The sequence below is a fragment of the Chiroxiphia lanceolata genome, chromosome 15, assembly GCF_009829145.1.
Source record: "Chiroxiphia lanceolata isolate bChiLan1 chromosome 15, bChiLan1.pri, whole genome shotgun sequence".
Lineage (NCBI taxonomy): Eukaryota > Metazoa > Chordata > Aves > Passeriformes > Pipridae > Chiroxiphia > Chiroxiphia lanceolata.
In genome coordinates this window covers 2788398-2810318 of record NC_045651.1, presented here as the reverse complement: position 1 = coordinate 2810318, position 21921 = coordinate 2788398, and the positions used below count along the sequence as shown (strand labels likewise).

Genomic DNA, 21921 nt, shown 5'->3' with positions numbered 1-21921 from the left:
TCTGTAGCGCGGGTTTGCTGTCAAGGAAGGCAAAACTTCATTCAGTGATGTGTTGATCGGAGGTGCTCCTTGCATTGCAGTGGTGGACGTGGGATCGTGTCTTAACCTTCCGGTTTTTAGGGGAGGCAGGAGAAGGGAAACTGCTCTTATCTAGAGGATTGTGTTTTCTGACTTTGTTACTGAATCACATGATCACCACTGACCCAGAATCTCCTGAAGGTCAGCTCCTCTTTTACATTTAGAGTGTTGATATTTCTTCACTGAGATGTAGCTGGCAGACAAATATTTCTTCCCCCGTAGTACAGAGTTGTAAAGATACCCATGTGAAGCCCATGGGTTTTCCTGGTGCATGTTGACAGGAAATGGTCTGAATAACTGGCTGTTTGATTCAAAGTGCCTGCAAAATATAACGGTCAAAAAACAACATGCAAGTTTTGAGAGGCAGGAGGATCCTGGTACCTGTGGGTGAGGGACTGTCAAAGGAAACAAGAGTTCGGTGCCTCTCAGTACTATAATGTGATGTGGTTTTCTCCTTCCCAAGTAAATGAGGCCTCACAGACATTACTCCAGCTATGTTGAGAGCTCTGGGATGTTTGTGCTCCATGTTTACAAGTTAATGCTTTGTATTTAACTAATTGCTTAATACGTACTAATGATAAATGCCAAAATGGGAGCTTTGAGAGAAGGAAACTGATTCCATCCCTGCTCAATACCTGGATTATGCATCTTCTCCGAGTGCCATAACTTAGAAGAGCATGATGTGGTCACTTCATTTCTGCAGATGTTATTTTTCTTGTCTTCTTCTTTGTACTGATGTCAAGCTGGGCCTTTGTATTTGCTAATATCTGATCACTTTGTTACATTTCCTTGACTGTCCCATACATGCCTTTCATTGTTACATCTCTAAAGGAAAAGATAAGTTTCCTTAAAATGTTAATGGGAGAAATTGCCTTACTTCTCACACACATGGTGGGAAGTCAAATATCAGCCATGGGAAGGAGAAGTTGTCTGTGCAGTTTTTCTCAGTGGAGTATATCTGCAAATAATGAAGATCAATGAGAACTATACCAGCTGTAATGAGTTTGAGGAGATTCCTGTAGGTACTGTGTGTGAGGAGATACTGATGGAGAGGAAGCTTGTGTTTTTTCAATTCCCAGGGTCCATTGCTGGACTAGATAAAATGAATAGGCTCAAATTCCAAACAGTGACAAGTTGTGAGTTCATCAGTTTCCTTTCCTACTGCTCTTGCTACTCCCTGTAAAGAGTAATTAAACTGTGGCCTTGTTTGTCTTGATGAGGTAAAGGTGGGCCTGTGTGAGTCCAAAACTGTATCTGAAAATGTCACTAGAATCACTGATCTTGCTTTTCACCTACTCGTGGTGAGAAGTCAGTGCAAGATCAAGGAGAGACAGACTGGCCCCAAAAGCACTCTGGGGATTCTTTCATGTCATGCCTGGTGCCAAGGCCTTGTGTCACTGACATGAAGTGCCCCTTTCCTGTGTCCAGAAAGGGGGTGACAATCCCCTGATGAATTTGGCTGCAAGCAATACCCATGGAAGGGCAACCATGCTTCAGGGGTTCTATGTGTTAAACTGCTGTGTGAAATGTGACTTTTTCCAGCTCTAGACCCTTGTAAGATTGTGGTGTAGAGTTTCATTGTGGTTGGACTAATCTTTCTGCAGTCTTGACCAACCCTTCAGATGTTATTAAGTGGCTCTTGCTCGTATGAAGTCACTAATGATGTTTTGTTGGTATTAAAATTGGTGGGAAGCTATGGATGGGATGTTTATTTGTCAGGAATTTCTGAGTCTGGGGCCTGTTATTTGAAGTATGTGCCAGGAAGTCACTTACTTTATCCTCTGTCATGTCCAATACAACTGTTCCTGTGAGTGGTAGTTCTGGGATAAAGACATAAACTTTGCATTAATGGTTGCAGATTCTTCCAAAATGTCCATGTGCTGGTGAAGAACGATGGTGTGTTTGAGTCGATTCTGGTGACTCAGTCTTTAACTGAGCTGCATCTTGGTTATGCCCCTTAGAACATTTCAGGTTTCTTGAAATGAGTGTGATGAGCAGAGAATGCCTCATGCACTGGATCTGTGTTGTGATCCTTGTTCTCCATAAGGAGAAGTTATGTGGGAAAATTTTCTTCCAATGGTTTCTGTCTACAAAGGGCAGCTTCCTTTGCTCCATCATGTTTGGACATGCTGAAACATTCTGTCTGCACAGACCCAGGGCAGGTGGAAGCGTTTGCTGTGGTGTACTTAGGAATGTCTAAAAGGTTGGTAGAGTGTTCCATTTCCCCTGGCTCTTATATGGATCCAATAATCGTGCTCCTGTGTGTTTTCCCTGCTTTCCAAAGAAATTACTCGGAGAGCTGTACCTCTTGATACTCAGTCCTCTTCCTGCTACAGTTATATGTGGAAATGTTAAGGTAAGAGTCCTACATTATTGCGAGTTTCCCATTTTTCCTTTTTTCCTTCTTGTTTCTTCTCATGTTCTAAAAGTGGGCCTCAGTTTGGCTGATAGTTCTTAAAACCAGAGAGATCTGTTCAAACTCTCAGGCTGCAGGAGGAGTTCTCTTCCATACCTTGAAGGTGTTCAGCTGCCAAGACAAAGATTTCTGTTTCCCTAAAATCTTGCTGAATGAACCATCTGCTTTGTCACTTGTGGTTGACATGTGGTCAGAAGTTGGATTTGTCCATGGTGTGAAAGAGGCTGTGAATGCAGAGCAAGGAGGGTGAGAGGCTGGCTTTGTACCAGGAAAACATGTGAGTCAATGTGTTTTTGGTTGATCAATGGTTTGATTTCTTGCCTGGTGTCAAGGTCAGTGTAATTTTTCTCTGTGATTTGAGTTTCCCTGTCCTGAAAGGCAGTTGCAGTCCTCTGATAATATTTGTCCAATAACTCTGCCTTTAGAGGCCTGATGCATGGCTAGATGTTGTGAATGAGTGATTTCTATTCCTTAATGCTTCCCTGTCAGAGGTATTAACAAAAGTGGCTTTAATATGTTGTAGAAATGCATCATAACAAAGTTTGATAGCAAGGTTCTCTCTGTTACTTTCAGTGTTGAAATATAAAAAGGATTGTTATCATGTGGATCCCCTTGTTTCCTCAACTCCTGATGGATCTTAGGTGTGGCTGGGTGCAATATCTATTATTTACCACCTGGATGAAACACACAAAGGAGAATTGACTCAGAATCAACCTGGAATTATTTACACCGAGACTGGAGATTGAAACGAGTGAGGGAGTCCCTCACACTGAGTCACAAATTTCAGAGTGGACAGTCTTGCTACCTCAGCTACTGATGGACATTAGGTGCAGTCAGGTCCAATCTTAGTTTTAGACTTGGACAATGGCTTTGTATTTAATGGAATTAGCTGCATGCATTGAATTTGTACTTAGTTTTCATCCACTTTGTAAAGATCTGTTGCAGGTGAGGATTGTCGGTGCCTTGGGTAAGGACTGTGAGTGCCTTGGGTAAGGATTGTGAGTGCCTTGGGTAAGGATTGTGAGTGCCTTGGGTAAGGATTCTCAGTGCCTTGGGTAAGGATTCTCAGTGCCTTGGGTAAGGATTCTCAGTGCCTTGGGTAAGGATTCTCAGTGCCTTGGGTAAGGATTGTGAGTGCCTTGGGTAAGGATTCTCAGTGCCTTGGGTAAGGATTCTCAGTGCCTTGGGTAAGGATAAGTGTCTTAGTCTCACCGGAGGAGTTTCAAACCCCAAGAGATGTGCCTGCTGAAGGAGAGAGTCACGTGGCAGGCAGTCCAGCTACACTTGAGGGAGAGGTGAAATTGGACTCAAAGAAAGCTCTGTCATTGGTAAAAGGGCTTTCAGCCTTGAGGAGCAGCCTTGTGAGCCATCCCACTTCAATGGGAGATCGTTTCCACACAGTCTTGATGCCTCGCATGAAGAGCTCAAGGACAGCTCAGTTTGGCTGTTGTGTTTATGGGATAAAGTGGTTGGCTCATAGTCAAATTGCATGTGGTGGGAAAGGCCTGAGTTGATGCTCACTGTGTCACTCTGCTGCTCCGTGAATCCTCTTTATTCAAAATTGTATCTTCCTTATGACTTTGTGATGTAGAGTTTCTTCCCAGTTGTAACTACACTTTGGCTCAGACCTTTGTTTCCTGGAAGGTCATGGTTCCTTTCCCCCATTTCTGATCAGTACTTTTTCATTTGAAACTGTGGGTGTTGTTTAGCAGCAAATACTTATTTTGACTACCCAAGACAATTTTTTATATGTGAAGAAGAAGAAATAGAATCTTAAAGAGAATCTGTTATGCTTTTTCAGAAGACAGGCTGAGAAAGAGGCCCACAATAAGACCTGTAAATGTAGGACTTCCTGTTAGTGAGAGGTGAGCAGGCCACACAGTAGGAAAACTGATGAGAGCTGTTGACTATATTAAATAATTAACCTATTCATATAAAATAAAATCATACTTTTTGTCTGGAGTAAGACTTCAGGGTGACATTTACAGCTTGAGTCCTCAATGGGTTCCTGGTGCTCTCAGGGATGAATTTCCATGCCTGCCTAGTGAGTTTATGCTTCCTTTCATTGCTTGTCTGACTTTATTTCCTTGTCATGTTACAGCTAGTGAGGAAGTAGGAGATAGGAGAGGGGTACATCTGTGTTCTAATTTTGTCAGGGGTTAGCAGATGTAAAGATGACCTAAGAAGAAGTCACATCTTTGTGGATCAGGGCATGTGATCAAAGAGGTGCAGAGATTCCCCCAAAGTGCACAGTTTGATGATGCAGTCTCTGCCCAATGACCATTCCCCTTTTAGTTTGTCCATTTGTCACTTCTGTGCATTTGAAAACTTATGTTTCTTCTCCGAATGGTGGAGATCAAGTGAATTTCCCTTCTTTATATGATTGTGATGCATTATCCTCTAGAAGAGGTTTAGGAAAATTCTGAATGTCCAAATCAAAGCTGCAAGTTGTGCAGGGTTGGAGAGTGAGGAGAAAAACAACAGAGGGGTAGAATTCCTGCTGTGAGAAGTCCTTTCTCCATCTACATATCTAAGTAACTTTTTGATAAGAAGTTCATAAATGTGGTCTTTGTGTTTTCCACCTTGGATTTTACTTCAGGCTTTGTTTCCTGGAAGATCATGGTTCATGTTTCCCACTTGTGAGGGCTCTTTTGCAGCAAACAGTGACTTCAGTTGAGACCCAAATGAAGAGAGAATGTTGTGTGTGAGGAAAATGAAGCAGAAGTTAATACAGGGTCTCTCCTAAGTACTTCTGTTCAGATCAAAGGCCTTTCATAAGGCCCTTGCAGCTTCTTATTCACAGGAAATTTATATACCATGAAGTAGAAAATTCACAAGAACAGCTAAATTCTTGTGAATCTTCCTTTCAACAGAAAGGAAACCCACTACTATACAGGAGTAAGATTTTAGGGCCTCACTTGTACATTCAGATTTCAGTGGAGTGAATTTTAAAGATGGCAAAGCACCTGTACATTGCAGGTGTCCAGTATTTACCTAATTTGGTTCAGTTGGAGCTTTTGATTTTGTTTATTAGAAATGCTCAGAAATGAGTGAGAGGACCTTGTGAAGAACCTGCACCCAGCCCTTCCCATTGTTTAATCCAAGTGGGTAACTGTGAAGTGCTGCTGGCCAATCCCACTCTCTGGGGATTCTTAAGTCTCTGAGGGGCACACAATTAGGTGACTCTCTGTGTGATTTCCTACAGGGCACAAGCCTGGATGTGCCACAGTAGGGAATGAACAGTGCCATGTGTGGCAGTGGGGGGTATTTGGTTTACCAACTGCCAGGGATTTCTGATGTTCTGATGCTCAGTAAAGTCATTCAATCCAGTCAGGAGAGACCTACTAGCCCTTTGAAATCACTGCACCTTGCCTAGCTTACATCTTGAGCCTCCATGAGTTTTCAGGTGCTGTGGGGATGAGTTTCTAAGGCAGAGTTCTGGTAAAGCAACTGAAAAACACAGCACTGTAGCTTCAGCCCCAATGAGGTCAGATGGAGGTTTGGGATCTGTGTATGAACGAACAGAATTCATTTGAAATCTTTTGGCTGATTTTGTGGTCCTACAATGGATTGGCCAGGTGATGGGACTTTTGCCTGGAGGTTCACAAAATCAAAACAATGGAAATGTGAAATCTGTTCTTAAAACAAGCCTGATTTTTGAGTTTCCACCAAAAACACAGGAGGTTTTATGGATGGAAGAAGAGTCAGTGTAAGGATGGACAGAGGGCAGAGAGCTTACACTGCTTTGTACTTAATTTTCCTGTGCCAGGTATGTAGTGTCATGAGGGCAGTTCTGCTACTTTAGGCTTCACATTTCTCTCCAAGTGTTAGCACTGTGTAAATCTCCTTTTGACTTACGCCCTCTACTTAGAGAAGCTAGAAAAGTGGTATCTCAGATACCAGTGAAACCCATGAATTCTAAAGCATGTGAACAATCTACTTCTGGCTTCAGTTCTCTGCCTGTGCATGAGGGAAACAATCTGGAAACACATAATTGCCTTGCAAGAAATATTTCCTTCTTAAGATTCGTGCCAATGCACACCACAAGATGCCAAAGTCTTTGGTAAGGTACAATAGTAGTTTATATGTCTATTGCAGCTAGAAAAGAAACCAACAGAAAAAAATTCTGTATAGGACTGCAGTTGCTGCTGTAATCATTAGGGCTCCTACTTAGCATTAAGCGAGTACTTTGGCGCTCGCTGCTACTAACAGAACAGAGACCCCATGGGCGGTGCAGCCCCAGCAGGGCCCAAAGTTGGTCCCCGCTGGTGGCGGGCGTGAGGCGGCTGCAGTGTTGTGGCGGCGCCTCCGGGTGCCGCTGTTGGCCGCCGGCGAGCGTTGCCGGAGCCGCGGCGGCGGCCGGCGGTGCGTCCTGTCCCCGGCGGCTGCTGGCTCGTCCGGGCAGTGCGGGCCAGAGCGGCAGCGGCCCGGGCAGCAGAGGCGAGAGGCGGCGCGGCGCGGGCAGCAGAGGCGTCCGAGTTGGAGGCGGCGGCGGGCTGGGTGCGCTTTGTCGGGCGCTGCGGCGGCCGCGCGGAGCGGCTGCGAGGGAGGCAGGGCAGCGGCAGGAGCCTGGCGAGCTTGGCGAGCGAGCGCCGTGGGCAATGTCGGGCGGGCGGAGGGCGAGCGGCGGGCCGGGCGGCGGGCGAGCGCTGGTGCTGGGCGCTGTGCTGCTGGGCCTGTGCTGGCGGGCGGCGGCGGAGCGGCTCCGCTACTCCATGGCCGAGGAGCTGCCCAGAGGCTCGCTGGTGGGGCCGCTGGCCCGGGACCTGGGGCTCAGCGCCCACGAGCTGCCGGCGCGCAAGCTGCGGGTGGCGTCTGCCGGCAAAAAGCAGCTGAAATACTTCACGGTGAGCGAGACAAACGGGAACCTGTACGTGAACGAGAGGCTGGATCGGGAGGAGCTGTGCGGCGAGTCGTTGTCCTGCTCGGTCAGCTTCGAGGCGCTGGTGCACAACCCGCTCAACGTTTTCCGTGTCGAAGTGGCCATTGAGGACGTGAATGACAACTCCCCGGCCTTCAGCAAGGATGCCCTGGACCTCGAGATCAGTGAATGGACAGTTCCAGGTGCTCGTTTTCCTCTGGAGATGGCCCGAGATGCGGACGTGGGAAGTAATTCCCTGATTACTTATCAACTCAGCAGCAACCCGTCCTTCAGTCTGGCCGTGAAGGAGATCACGAGTGGAAAGAAGCAGCCTGAATTAGCGCTGGAGAGAGCGTTAGACAGAGAGAAGCAGAGCTTCTTTGAGCTGGTGCTGACGGCAGTGGATGGCGGAGACCCCGCGAGGTCCGGGACTGTTCAGGTTCGGGTCAACGTGACGGACGCCAACGACAACCCGCCCGTGTTCAGCAAAAGCATCTACGAGGCGCGAGTGGCGGAGAATCTGCCGGCGGGGTCGCTGGTGCTGCAGGTACGGGCTACGGATGCGGACGCAGGGTCCAATGGGCGGGTCTTCTACTCGTTTATCAACATCCCGGCCGGGATCCGCGAGTTGTTCTCTATCGACAAAGAGAGTGGTGAGATCAGGACCGAGAGGCCCCTCGATTTCGAGGAGGCGACTAAATACAGCTTGGGTTTGGAAGCCAGGGATGGGGGCGGACTCATTGGTCACTGTGAAGTGCAGATAGACGTCATAGACGAGAACGACAACGCGCCCGAGATCACCATTCTGTCACTGTCGAGCCCCGTACCCGAGGACGCACCAGTCGGCACCGTGGTAGCCCTGCTGAACGTGAACGATCCCGACTCCGGCGAGAACGGTGAGGTGTCGTGCGAGCTGTCGGGGGAGGCGCCGCTGTCGCTCGTGGCGTCGTCGGGCGGCTCTTCCAAGGTGGTGACGACGAGCGCGCTGGACCGCGAGCAGGCGTGCGAGCACCGCGTGACGGTGGTGGCCCGGGACCGGGGCAGCCCGTCGCTGTGGAGCAGCAGGGAGCTGGTGCTGGAGGTGTCGGACGTGAACGACAACGCGCCGGTGTTCGAGGAGGCGTCGTACAGCGCGTACGTGCGGGAGAACAACTTGGTGGGCGCGCTGGTGTTGCGCGTTGTCGCTCGGGACTCGGACGCGGGCGCGAACGGGCGCGTGAGCTACTGGCTGTCGGGCGGCAGCGCGGGCGCGGCGGGCGCGGCGCCGCTGGTGTCGGTGGAGGCGCGGAGCGGCGCGGTGTACGCGCAGCGCTCGTTGGACTACGAGCAGTGCCGCGAGTTCGCGGTGGCCGTGCGGGCGCAGGACGGCGGGTCGCCGGCGCGCAGCTCGACGGCCACGGTGCGCGTCTTCGTGCTCGACCAGAACGACAACGCGCCGCGGGTGCTCTACCCGCCCCCGGCATCGGGAGCGTCGGGAGCATCGGTGGGTTCGGCCTTCGAGGTGGTGCCGCGTTCGGCGTCGGCCGGCTACCTGGTGGGCAAGGTGGTGGCGGTGGACGCGGACGCGGGGCGCAACGCGTGGCTGTCGTACGAGCTGGTGCAGGCGTCGGAGCCGGCGCTGTTCCGCGTGGGGCTGCAGAGCGGCGAGGTGCGCACAGCGCGGGCCGTGTCGGAGAGGGACGCGGCCAAGCAGCGCCTGGTGGCCGTGGTGAAGGACCACGGCGAGCCGGCGCTGTCGGCCACGGCCACGCTGCACGTGGTGCTGGCCGAGAGCTTGCAGGAGGCGCTGCCGGAGCTGAGCGAGCGGGCGGCGGGCGCCGAGGCGGCGGGCGAGCTGCAGTTCTGGCTGGTGCTGGCGCTGGCGCTGCTGTCGGCGCTCTTGGTGCTGAGCGTGGCGCTGTTGGTGCTGGCGCGGCTGCGGCGGGCCGGGCCGCCCGCCGTGCTGCGCTGCCTGGGCGCGCAGCGCTTGTCGCTGGCCGGCGCCGCCTTCCCGGCCGACTTCTGCGAGGGCACCTTGCCCTACTCCTACAACCTGTGCGTGGCGGCTCCGCCCCGCGCCGCCGCCGAGGCCGCTTGGCCGCCGCCGCCGCTGCCCATCGTGCCCGCGGAGGAGCTTGTGGCCGGGGAGCCCTGCGAGAAGCCGAGTCCGAGCAGCAGCGCCGTCCTGGGAGATCCGCCCGCCGACCCCGACGCACCACAGGTGTGTAAACCCCTTCACTCCTTTTCTCTGAGCTTTTCCTGACGACGGGGTGGCGGCAGTGGGCTCTTTGGCTTTGTTTCTTTCCAGATGCGGTTAGTGCCAGTCTCCCTTTCCAATAAGCGCCCGTCATAACTTTCCCGTTTCGGCAGCAGGCTTTGGGAGCGGGCACTTTACCTCATGAGCTGTCACAGATGGAAGTTCTTGTCTTCCAGCTTATACTGCAGAAAACCTTAGAGGACTTGAAAAGGCCTGCTTTCAGTTTTGCTTTTCTCCTCTCAGACTGGTAACATAGTGACACCACCCCTCTGTTCCTCAAACGTTCGAGTTCATGGTTTTCTGCGACGCTTGTGTTGTGTGAAGTAATACGAGTTAGTAATGGTGAAGGCAGATCTTTACTTTTAGGAGATCCACTAATTCTCTATGGTAGAGTTTGGAATATGATTGACTTTTAGTGATGAGATTTTTCCTTCATGACCATGGTTTGCCGAATAGATGCACTGCGACTGATTTGTTGGCTGAAGAAAAAATTTTTTTCTTTTTATTTTTACGGTGTTTTAAGGAAACGTGCCTAGATGTAAGAAAAATTTTTCTTCCCTAACGAATATGCCTACCTTCCACCCTGTACCCTTCCATCTTATAGTGTAAGGGGGCTGCAGAAATGACAGCAATAGTGAGATCAATTTATCGATCTCTGACCCATCTCCGGCTTTAACAGCGCTTTCTTTGTTTGTTCTTTTTCTGCGATTATTTATCATTAAGAGTTCCATCATGTGTGGTAGTTTACCAGTCCTCAAATGGCTTTACTACAGAGTCACTGAATGAGTTTTAAGAAAGAAATTCATGTCGGTTTTTTTGGTTCGTTGTTGTTCTTGTTTGTTTATTAGTTGGTTAGTTTGTGGTTTTTTAACTCGTATTTAATTTTAATATTTTTTCCCGCAAAATTTATATATTCTTTGATTGATAGTGTCTCTCGCTAAGGCTGTGATCAAGAATGGAGCAGTAAGTGGTATATGAACGGTCTGTTGTGTAAGGCTGTGATTAAAAATTCTGACGCAGTGGTTGGAGTAGGGAAGCAACGCAGGCTGATTTAGAGTAGCCTCGGATGTGCAAGTGAAAAGTAAAAAAGCAGAGAGGGAAAGGTAGTCCCTAGAATCCCTCATTTTGAGAAGGGGTCTTCGTCACTTCTCTGTGCAATTGCTCTGGGTCTGGGAATCTACTGTGGCTGGAGATGTTCGAGTGTTGATGCTCAGTGAGAAAACATTAGAGAACGACTGGCACAAAAAGCTCTGCAGTTGCAGGGAAGATGCTGTGCTTTCCTACCATAGAAGAGTAGATTCGGAATACTCTGAACGCCATATTAAGAGAACTTTGTACCTATAGATTATCACAATCCCATCAATATTTTCCCATGCGGTAGAAAGAACAGAATCCCAGATCTCCGCTGTACTGGACCCGACATTTTCGTGGCGAATGTCCTGTCTTTTTGAGCTTCCCGTGCTCAAGGCAGGGCGGGCATGTCTCGTTGGCGCTCGGTTCGTGCAGTGCCGGGAGGAGGCTGCGGGCGCCGCTGTTGACCGAGAGGAGCGAGAGGAAGGTGGGAGCGCTGCAGCCCCGCCCGCTGCGGCCCGGCTCGATCGCTGGATCGCTGGATTCCTGGGTCGGGAAGCGGTCTGTTTCCAAACGACCCGGCGGTGGGGATTCGAGATAAAGCAAGGCGGAGTGGCCGGCGACAGCAGCCTAGAGCAGCAAGTCGTAGCCGGAGCGGGAGCCTGATCGGGTGACGGCAGCGGGGATCTGCCGGCGGTGTTGCGGTGCCGGCGGTGCGGCGGCGGAGATGTGCGCGGCGGGGAGGCGCTGGGGCCGGCGGCAGCGAGTGCTGCTCTGGGGCGTCCTGCTGGCGGCCTGGGAGGCGGCGTGGGGGCAGCTGCGCTACTCGGTGCCCGAGGAGATGCCTAAGGGCTCGTTCGTGGGCGACGTGGCCAAGGACCTGGGGCTGCAGCTGCCGGCGCTCCCAGACCGTGGCGTCCGCATCATAGACAGAGGTAGGAGGCAGTATTTTACTCTGAACGGGAAGACGGGTCATTTAGTGACAGCCGAGAGGATCGACAGAGAGCAGCTGTGCCGGTTGGTGGAGCAATGCGTGCTGCGCTGTGAGCTGATAGTAGAGGGACAGATGCAGGTTTACAAAATTGATGTGGAAATTACGGACATTAACGACAACTCCCCCACCTTCAAGGATACTGAAGTGGAAGAGAAAATAAGCGAAATGGCAGCCCCAGGGTCGCGCTTTTCACTTCCCAGGGCTCACGACCCGGATTCGGGACGGAATTCCCTGCAGAGCTACGAGCTGAGCGGCGACGAGCACTTCTCGCTGGCCGTGCAGACGGGCCCCGGCGGGGATCAGCGTCCCGAGCTGGTGCTGGCCAAGGCGCTGGACCGGGAGGAGGCGGCGTTCCACGAGCTAGTGCTGAGGGCGAGCGACGGCGGCGAGCCGTCCCGGACGGGCACGGCGCGGATCCGCGTGACGGTGCTGGACGCGAACGACAACGCGCCCGTGTTCAGCCAGGCGGAGTACACGGTGCGTGTGCCGGAGGACGTGCCCGTGGGCTCCGTCCTCGTCACTGTCACGGCCACAGATACAGACGAAGGCTTGAACGGGAATGTTAGATACTCATTGCAAAAAGAGGCGAACATGGCATTGGATATTGTCAATCTGGATGCTGAAACCGGAGAGATCACGCTATTGCGAAGTCTGGACTTTGAGGAAGGCAACGCCTACGTGCTGGAGGTGCAAGCACGGGATGGAGGACAACTTTACGATACGGCAAAGGTCGGGATCACCGTAACCGACGTCAATGACAACGCGCCCGAACTAACAGTGACTTCTCAGCTTAGTGAGATCTCTGAGGACGCCCCATCGGGGACTGTGGTAGCCCTGCTGCACGTACAGGACCAGGACTCGGGGGCCAACGGCGAGGTGCGCTGCTCCCTCGATGGAGGCGTCCCTTTCCGCCTCGAGAGCTCGCAGGACAACTACTACCGCGTGGTGACGGCGAGAGAGCTGGACCGGGAGCAGGAGTGGGAGTACAACGTGACGGTGCGGGCGGCCGACGGCGGTCGTCCGTCGCTGCAGAGCAGCAGGGTGCTGTGTCTGCGGGTGCTGGACGTGAACGACAACGCGCCGGTGTTCTTGCAGGAGCGCTACAGCGCTCGGCTGCGGGAGAACAACGTGGCGGGCGCGCTGGTGCTGCGGGTGCGGGCGACGGACTCGGACTGGGGGGAGAACGCGCGCGTGCGGTACCGTCTGGGGGAGGGCGGTGTGCGGGGCTCGGCGCTGTCGTCGTACGTGTCGGTGCAGGCGGAGACGGGCGCGCTGTACGCGCTGCGCTCGTTCGATTACGAGCAGGTGCGCGAGGTGGGGCTGTGGGTTTGGGCGGAGGACGGCGGCTCGCCGGCGCTGAGCAGCAACGTGTCGGTGCGGCTGGTGATCGTGGACGAGAACGACAACGCGCCGCAGGTGCTGTACCCGCCGGCGGCGGCGGCGGCGGCGGCGGCGTCGGGCTCGGGCTGGGCGGGCGTGGAGCTGGCGGCGCGGTCGAGCGAGGCCGGCGCGCTGGTGGCCAAGGTGGTGGCGGTGGACGCGGACGCGGGTCAGAACGCGTGGCTGTCGTACGAGCTGGCCAAGGCGACGGAGCCGGGGCTGTTCCGCGTGGGGCTGCACAGCGGCGAGGTGCGCACGGCGCGCTCGCCACTGGCCCGCGACGCGGCGCGCCAGAGCCTGGTGGTGCTGGTCAAGGACCACGGGCGGCCGGCGCTGTCGGCCACGGCCACGCTGAGCGTGGTGCTGGCCGACAGCGTGGCCGAGCTGCTGGCCGAGCTGGGCAGCGCGGCGCGGGCCGAGGCGGAGGCGGGGGCGGCCGAGGCGGGCGGCAGCCTGACGCGCTGGCTGGTGCTGGCCGTGGCCGCCGTGTCGTGCCTCTTCGTCGCCTTCCTGCTGCTGCTGCTGGCGCTGCGCCTGCGGCGCTGGCGGCGCTCGCAGCAGCAGCTGCTGGCGGCGGCCAGCGGCGCCTTGCGCGGCGTGCCGGCCACGCACTTCGTGGGCATCGACGGCGTGCGCGCCTTCCTGCACTCCTACTCGCGCGACGTGTCTCTCACGGACGACTCGCGCAAGAGCCACCTCCGCTTCTCGACCGACAGCTGCTGCCACACCCTGCCGGCCCGGCCGCCACCCGACGAGCCCGCGCCGCTGCTCGGAGACCAGGAACCTGCCGGTGCCCCGCAGGCGGATCCCGCCCCTCTCTCGGTGAGTTCCTCTTATTGGGGCGTGTCCGTAACGGTTTCTTCTGCCTCTTTTGCCTTTTATTTTCCGTGATCTGTAGCGAGGGTTTGCTGTCAAGGAAGGCAAAACTTCATTCAGTGATGTGTTGATCGGGGGTGCTCCTTGCATTGCAGTGGTGGACGTGGGATCGTGTCTTAACCTTCCGGTTTTTAGGGGAGACAGGAGAAGGCAAACTGCTCTTATCTAGAGGATTGTGTTTTCTGACTTTGTTACTGTATCACATGATCACCACTGACCCAGAATCTTCTGAAGGTCAGCTCCTCTTTTACATTTAGAGTGTTGATATTTCTTCACTGAGATGTAGCTGGCAGCCAAATATTTCTTCCCACGTAGTACAGAGTTGTAAAGATACCTATGTGAAACCCATGGTTTTTCCTGGTGCACGTTGACAGGAAATGGTCTGAATAACTGGCTGTTTGATTCAAAGTCTGTGCAAAATATAATGGTCAAAAAACAACATGCAAGTTTAGAGTGGCAGGAGGATCCTGGGACCTGTGGGTGAGGCTTGTCAAAGGAAACAAGAGTTCGGTGCCTCTCTGTGATGTGGTTTTCTCCTTCCCAAGTAAATGAGGCCTAACAGACATTACTCCAGCTGTGTTGAGAGCTGTGGGATGTTCGTGCTCCTTGTTTACAAGTTAATGCTTTGTATTTAACTAATTGCTTAATACGTACTAATGATAAATGCCAAAATGAGAGCTTTGAGAGAAGGAAACTGATTCCATCCCTGCTCAATACCTGGATTATGCATCTTCTCCAAGTGCCATAACTTAGAAGAGCATGATGTGGCCACTTCATTTCTGCAGATGTTATTTTTCTTGTCTTCTTCTTTGTACTGATGTCAAGCTGGGCCTTTGTATTTGCTAATATCTGATCACATTGTTACATTTCCTTGACTGTCCCATACATGCCTTTCATTGCTACATCTCTAAAGGAAAAGATAAGTTTCCTTAAAATGTTAATGGGAGAAATTGCCTTACTTCTCACACACATGGTGGGAAGTCAAATATCAGCCATGGGCAGGAGAAGTTGTCTGTGCAATTTTTCTATCAGTGGAGTATATCTGCAAATAATGAAGATCAGTGAGAACTATACCAGATGTAATGAGTTTGAGGAGATTCCTGCAGGTGCCCTGTGTGAGGAGATACTGATGGAGAGGAAGCTTGTGTTTTTTCAATTCCCAGGGTCCATTGCTGGACTAGATAAAATGAATAGGCTCAGATTCCAAACAGTGACAAGTTGTGAGTTCATCAGTTTCCTTTCCTACTGCTCTTGCTACTCCCTGTAAAGAGTAATTAAACTGTGGCCTTGTTTGTCTTGATGAGGTAAAGGTGGGCCTGTGTGTGTCCAAAACTTTATCTGAAAATGTCACTAGAATCACTGATCTTGCTTTTCACCTATTCGTGGTGAGAAGTCAGTGCAAGATCAAGGAGAGACAGACTGGCCCCAAAAGCACTCTGGGGATTCTTTCATGTCATGCCTGGTGCCAAGGCCTTGTGTCACTGACATGAAGTCCCCTTTCCTGTGTCCAGAAAGGGGGTGACAATCCTCTGATGAATTTGGCTGCAAGCAATACCCATGGGAGGGCAACCATGTTTCAGGGGTTCTGTGTGTTAAAGTGCTGTGTGAAATGTGACTTTTTCCAGCTCTAGACCCTTGTAAGGTTGTGGTGTAGAGTTTCATTGTGGTTGGACTAGTCTTTCTGCAGTCTTGACCAACCCTTCAGATGTTATTAAGTGGCTCTTGCTTGTATGAAGTCACTAGTGATGTTTTGTTGGTATTAAAATTGGTGGGAAGCTATGGATGGGAGGTTTATTTGTCAGGAATTTCTGAGTCTGGGGCTTGTTATTTGAAGTATGTGCCAGGAAGTCACTGATTTTATCCTCTATCATGTCCAATACAACTGTTCCTGTGAGTGGTAGTTCTGGGATAAAGACATAAACTTTGCATTAATGGTTGCAGATTCTTCCAAAATGTCCATGTGCTGGGGAAGAACGATGGTGTGTTTGAGTCGATTCTGGTGACTCAGTCTTTAACTGAGCTGCATCTTGGTTATGCCCCTTAGAACATTTCAGGTTTCTTGAAATGAGTGTGATGAGCAGAGAATGCCTCATGTGTTGGATCTGTGTTGTGATCCTTGTTCTCCATAAGGAGAAGTTACATGGGAAAATTTTCTTCCAATGGTTTCTGTCTACAAAGGGCAGCTTGCCTTGCTCCATCATGTTTGGACATGCTGAAACATTCTGTCTGCACAGACCCAGGGCAGGTGGAAGCATTTGCTGTGCTGTACTTAGGAATGTCTAAAAGGTTGGTAGAGTGTTCCATTTCCCCTGGCTCTTATATGGATCCAATAATTGTGCTCCTGTGTGTTTTCCCTGCTTTCCAAAGAAATTATTGGAGAACTGTGCCTCTCTATACTCGATCCTCTTCCTGCTACAGTTGTATGTGGAAATGTTAAGGTAAGATTCCTACATTATTGCGAGTTTCCCATTTTTCCTTTTTTCCTTCTTGTTTCTTCTCACGTTCTAAAAGTGGGCCTCAGTTTGGCTGATAGTTCTTAAAACCAGAGAGATCTGTTCAAACTCTCAGGCTGCAGGAGGAGTTCTCTTCCATACCTTGAAGGTGTTCAGCTGCCAAGACAAAGATTTCTGTTTCCCTAAAATCTTGCTGAATGAACCATCTGCTTTGTCACTTGTGGTTGACATGTGGTCAGAAGTTGGATTTGTCCATGATGTGAAAGAGGCTGTGAATGCAGAGCAAGGAGGGTGAGAGGCTGGCTTTGTACCAGGAAAACATGTGAGTCAATGTGGTTTTGGCTGATCACTGGCTTGATTTCTTGCCTGGTGTCAAGGCTGGTGTCATTTTTGTCTGTGATTTGGGCTTCCCTGTCCTGAAAGGCAGTTGTAGTCCTCTGATAATATTTGTCCAATAACTCTGCCTTTAGAGGCCTGATGCATGGCTAGATGTTGTGAATGAGTGATTTCTTTTCCTTAATGCTTCCCTGTCAGAGGTATTAACAAAAGTGACTTTAATATGTTGTAGAAATGCATCATAACAAAGTTTGATAGCAAGGTTCACTCTGTTACTTTCAGTGTTGAAATATAAAAAGGACTGTTATTGTATGGATGCCCTCATTTCCTTAACTCCTGATGGATCTTAGGTGTGGTTGGGTGCAATATCTATTATTTACCACCTGGATGAAACACACAAAGGAGAATTGACTCAGAATCAACCTGGAATTGTTTCCACACAGAGACTGGAGATTGAAACGAGTGAGGGAGTCCCTCATGCTGAGTCACAAATTTCAGAGTGGACACTTTTGTACCTCAACTACTGATGGAGTTTAGGTGCAGTCAGGTCCAATCTTAGTTTTAGACTTGGACAATGGCTTGTACTTAATGCATTAGCTGCATGCATTTAATTTGTACTTAGTTTTCATCCACTTAGTAAAGATCTGTTGCAGGTGAGGATTGTGAGTGCCTTGGGTAAGGATTGTGAGTGCCTTGGGTAAGGATTGTGAGTGCCTTGGGTAAGGATTGTCAGTGCCTTGGGTAAGGATTGTGAGTGCCTTGGGTAAGGACTGTGAGTGCCTTGGGTAAGGACTGTGAGTGCCTTGGGTAAGGACTGTGAGTGCCTTGGGTAAGGATTGTGAGTGCCTTGGGTAAGGACTGTGAGTGCCTTGGGTAAGGATTGTGAGTGCCTTGGGTAAGGACTGTGAGTGCCTTGGGTAAGGATTCTCAGTGCCTTGGGTCAGGATAGATGTCTTAGTCTCACTGGAAGAGCTTCAAACCCCGAGAGATGTGCCTGCTGAAGGAGAGAGTCACGTGGCAGGCATTCCAGCTGCACTTGAGGGAGAGGTGCAATTGGACTCAAATGAAGCTCTGTCATTGGTAAAAGGGCTTTCAGCCTTGAGGAGCAGCCTTGTGAGCCATCCCACTTCAATGGGAGATCGTTTCCACACAGTCTCGATGCCTCGCATGAAGAGCTCAAGGACAGCTCAGTTTGGCTGTTGTGTTTATGGGATAAAGTGGTTGGCTCATAGTCAAATTGTATATAGTGGGAAAGGCCTGAGTTGATGCTCACTGTGTCACTCTGCTGCTCCTTGAAACCTCTTTATTCAAAATTGTGTCTTCCTTATGACTTTGTGATGTAGAGTTTCTTCCCAGTTGTAACAACACTTTGGTTCAGGCCTTTGTTTCCTGGAAGGTCATGGTTCCTTTCCCCCATTTCTGATCAGTACTTTTTCATTTGAAACTGTGAGTGTTGTTTAGCAGCAAATACTTATTTCGACCACCCAAGTTAATTTTTTATATGTGAAGAAGAAGAAATAGAATCTTAAAGAGAATCTGTTATGCTTTTTCAGAAGACAGGCTGAGAAAGAGGCCCACAATAAGACCTGTAAACATGGGGCTTCCTGTTAGTGAGAGGTGAGCAGGCCACACAGTAGGAAAACTGAGGAGAGCTGTTGACTATATTAAATAATTAACCTATTTATATAAAATGAAATCATACTTGTTGTCTGGAGTAAGACTTCAGGGGGTGACATTTACAGCTTGAGTCCTCAATGGGTTCCTGGTGCTCTCAGGGATGAATTTCCATGCCTGCCTAGTGAGTTTATGCTTCCTTTCATTGCTTGTCTGACTTTTTTTCCTTGTCATGTTACAGCTAGTGAGGAAGCAGGAGATAGGAGAGGGGTACATCTGTGTTCTAATTTTGTCATGGGTTAGCAGATGTAAAGATGACCTAAGAAGAAGTTACATCTTTGTGGATCAGGACATGTGATCAAAGAGGTGCAGAGATTCCCCCAAAGTGCACAGTTTGATGATGCAGTCTCTGCCCAATGACCATTCCTCTTTTACTTTGTCCATTTGTCATTCCTCTGCTTTAGAAATATTATGTTTCTTCTCCAAATGGTGGAGATCAAGTGAATTTCCTTTCTATGTATGATTGTGATGCATTATCCTCTAGAAGAGGTTTAGGAAAATTCTGAATGTCCAAATCAAAGCTGCAAGTTGTGCAGAGTTGGAGAGTGAGGAGAAAAACAACAGAGGGGTAGAATTCCTGCTGTGAGAAGTCCTTTCTCCATCTACATATCTAAGTAACTTTTTGATAAGAAGTTCATAAACGTGGTCTTTGTGTTTTCCACCTTGGATCTTACTTCAGGCTTTGTTTCCTGGAAGATCATGGTTCATGTTTCCCACTTGTGAGGGCTCTTTTGCAGCAAACAGTGACTTCGGTTGAGACCCAAATGAAGAGAGAATGTTGTGTGTGAGGAAAATGAAGCAGAAGTTAATACAGGGTCTCTCCTAAGTACTTCTGTTCAGACCAAAGGCCTTTCATAAGGCCCTTGCAGCTTCTTATTCACAGGAGATTTATATATCATGAAGTAGAAAATTGACAAGAACAGCTAAATTTCCAGAAAGGAAACCCACTACTGTACAAGACTAAGATTTCAGGGACTTACTTGTGCATTCAGACTTCAGTGGAGTGAATTTTTAAGACTGTAAAAAACCTGTACATTGCAGGTGTCCAGAACCTTGTTTGGTTCAGTTGGAGCTTTTGATTTTGTTTATTAGAAATGCTCAGAAATGAGAGAGAGGACCTTGTGAAGAACCTGCACAGAGCCCTTCCCATTGTTTAATCCAAGAGGGTAACAGTGAAGTGCTGCTGGCCAATCCCACTCTCTGGGGATTCTTAAGTCTCTGAGGGGCACACAATTAGGTGCCTCTCTATATGGTTTCCTACAGGGCACAAGCCTGGATGTGCCACAGTAGGGAATGAACAGTGCCATGTGTGGCAGTGGGGGGTATTTGGTTTACCAACTGCCAGGGATTTCTGATGTTCTGATGCTCAGTAAAGTCACTCAATCCAGTCAGGAGAGACCTACTAGCCCTTTGAAATCTCTGCACCTTGCCTAGCTTACATCTTGAGCCTCCATGAGTTTTCAGGTGCTGTGGGGATGAGTTTCTAAGGCAGAGTTCTGGTAAAGCAACTGAACAACACAGCACTGTAGTATCAGCCCCAATGAGGTCAGATGGAGGTTTGGGATCTGTGTATGAACGATCAGAATTCATTTGAAATCTTTTGGCTGATTTTGTGGTCCTAAAATGGGTTGGCCAGGTGATGGGACTTTTGCCTGGAGGTTCACAAAATCAAAACAATGGAAATGTGAAATCTATTCCTAAAACAAGCCTGATTTTTGAGTTTCCACCAAAAGCACAGGAGGTTTTATGGATGGAAGAAGAGTCAGTGTAAGGATGGACAGAGGGCAAAGAGCTTACACTGCTTTGTACTTTCTTTTCCTGTGCCAGGTATGTACAGTGTCATGAGGGCAGTTCTGCTACTTTAGGCTTCACATTTCTCTCCAAGTGTTAGCACTGTGTAAATCTGCTTTTGACTTACACCCTCTACTTAGAGAAGCTAGAAAAGTGGTATCTCAGGTACCAGTGAAACACGTGAATTCTAAAGCATGTGAACAATCAACTTTTGGCTTCAGTTCTCTGACTGTGCATGAGGGAAACAATCTGGAAACACATAATTGCCTTGCAAGAAATATTTCCTCCTTAAGTTTCGTGCCAATGCACACCACGAGATGCCAAAGTCTTTGGTAAGGTGCAATAGTAGTTTATATGTCTATTGCAGCTAGAAAAGAAACCAACAGAAAAAAATTCGGTATTAGACTGCAGTTGCTGCTGTAATCATTAGGGTTCCTACTTAGCATTAAGCGAGTACTTTGGCGCTTGCTGCTACTAACAGAACAGAGACCCCATGGGCGGTGCAGCCCCAGCAGGGCCCAAAGTTGGTCCCCGCTGGTGGCGGGCGTGAGGCGGCTGCAGTGTTGTGTCGGCGCCTCCGGGTGCCGCTGTTGGCCGCCGGCGAGCGTTGCCGGAGCCGCGGCGGCGGCCGGCGGTGCGTCCTGTCCCCGGCGGCTGCTGGCTCGTCCGGGCAGTGCGGGCCAGAGCGGCAGCGGCCCGGGCAGCAGAGGCGAGAGGCGGCGCGGCGCGGGCAGCAGAGGCGTCCGAGTTGGAGGCGGCGGCGGGCTGGGTGCGCTTTGTCGGGCGCTTTGTCGGGCGCGCGGAGCGGCTGCGAGGGAGGCAGGGCAGCGGCAGGAGCCTGGCGAGCTTGGCGAGCGAGCGCCGTGGGCAATGTCGGGCGGGCGGAGGGCGAGCGGCGGGCCGGGCGGCGGGCGAGCGCTGGTGCTGGGCGCTGTGCTGCTGGGCCTGTGCTGGCGGGCGGCGGCGGAGCGGCTCCGCTACTCCATGGCCGAGGAGCTGCCCAGAGGCTCGCTGGTGGGGCCGCTGGCCCGGGACCTGGGGCTCAGCGCCCACGAGCTGCCGGCGCGCAAGCTGCGCCTCAGCGCGGACAAGCAATACTTCACGGTGAGCGAGGGGAACGGGAACCTGTACGTGAGCGAGAGGCTGGACCGGGAGGAGCTGTGCGGCGAGTCGTTGTCCTGCTCGGTCAGCTTCGAGGCGCTGGTGCACAACCCGCTCAACGTCTTCCGTGTCGAAGTGGCCATTGAGGACGTGAATGACAACTCCCCGACCTTCAGTAAGGCTGTTCTGGAACTAGAGATCGTAGAATTAACTCTTCCCGGCGCTCGTTTTCCTCTTGAGATGGACCGAGATGCAGACGTGGGAAGTAACTCGCTGCTGACTTACGATCTCACGAGCAACCCATCCTTTAGTCTGGCTATGAGGGAGAACCCGGACGGAAGTGAGCAGCCTGAATTAGTGCTGCAGAAAGCTTTGGACCGGGAGAAGCAGAGCTCTTTTGAGCTGGTGCTGACAGCGGTTGATGGCGGGGACCCCGCGAGGTCCGGGACTGTCCAGATTCGTGTCAATGTGACGGACGCCAACGACAACCCACCCGTGTTCAGTAAAAAAGTATATGAGGCGCGTGTGGCGGAGAATCTGCCGGCGGGGTCGCTGGTGCTACAGGTGCGGGCCACGGATGCGGACGCGGGCTCCAATGGGCGGGTCTCCTACTCCTTCAGCAACATCCCGGACAGGATCCGTGAGTTGTTCTCC

The 21921-nt window shown here is 51.0% G+C and overlaps 2 protein-coding genes across 2 annotated transcripts in view; both read left to right on the top strand.

The window, feature by feature from the left end:
• The first annotated feature begins 6920 nt into the window (after window positions 1-6920).
• LOC116794581 (protocadherin gamma-B5-like) lies at window positions 6921-11328 on the top strand. The gene is made up of 2 exons (XM_032703354.1): window positions 6921-9555; window positions 11044-11328. Exons 1-2 carry the CDS (start codon window positions 7096-7098, stop codon window positions 11326-11328), a joined length of 2745 nt encoding a protein of 914 aa, XP_032559245.1. The 5' UTR covers window positions 6921-7095.
• Window positions 11329-11363: 35 nt separating this feature from the next.
• The window catches only part of LOC116794580 (protocadherin gamma-A12-like), a 29350-nt gene continuing 18792 nt past the window's right edge, over window positions 11364-21921 (top strand). Inside the window, exon 1 of the mRNA XM_032703352.1 lies at window positions 11364-11597. Coding sequence (XP_032559243.1) covers window positions 11390-11597 — 208 coding nt within the window. The 5' untranslated portion in view covers window positions 11364-11389. The remainder of the gene's footprint in view (window positions 11598-21921) is intronic.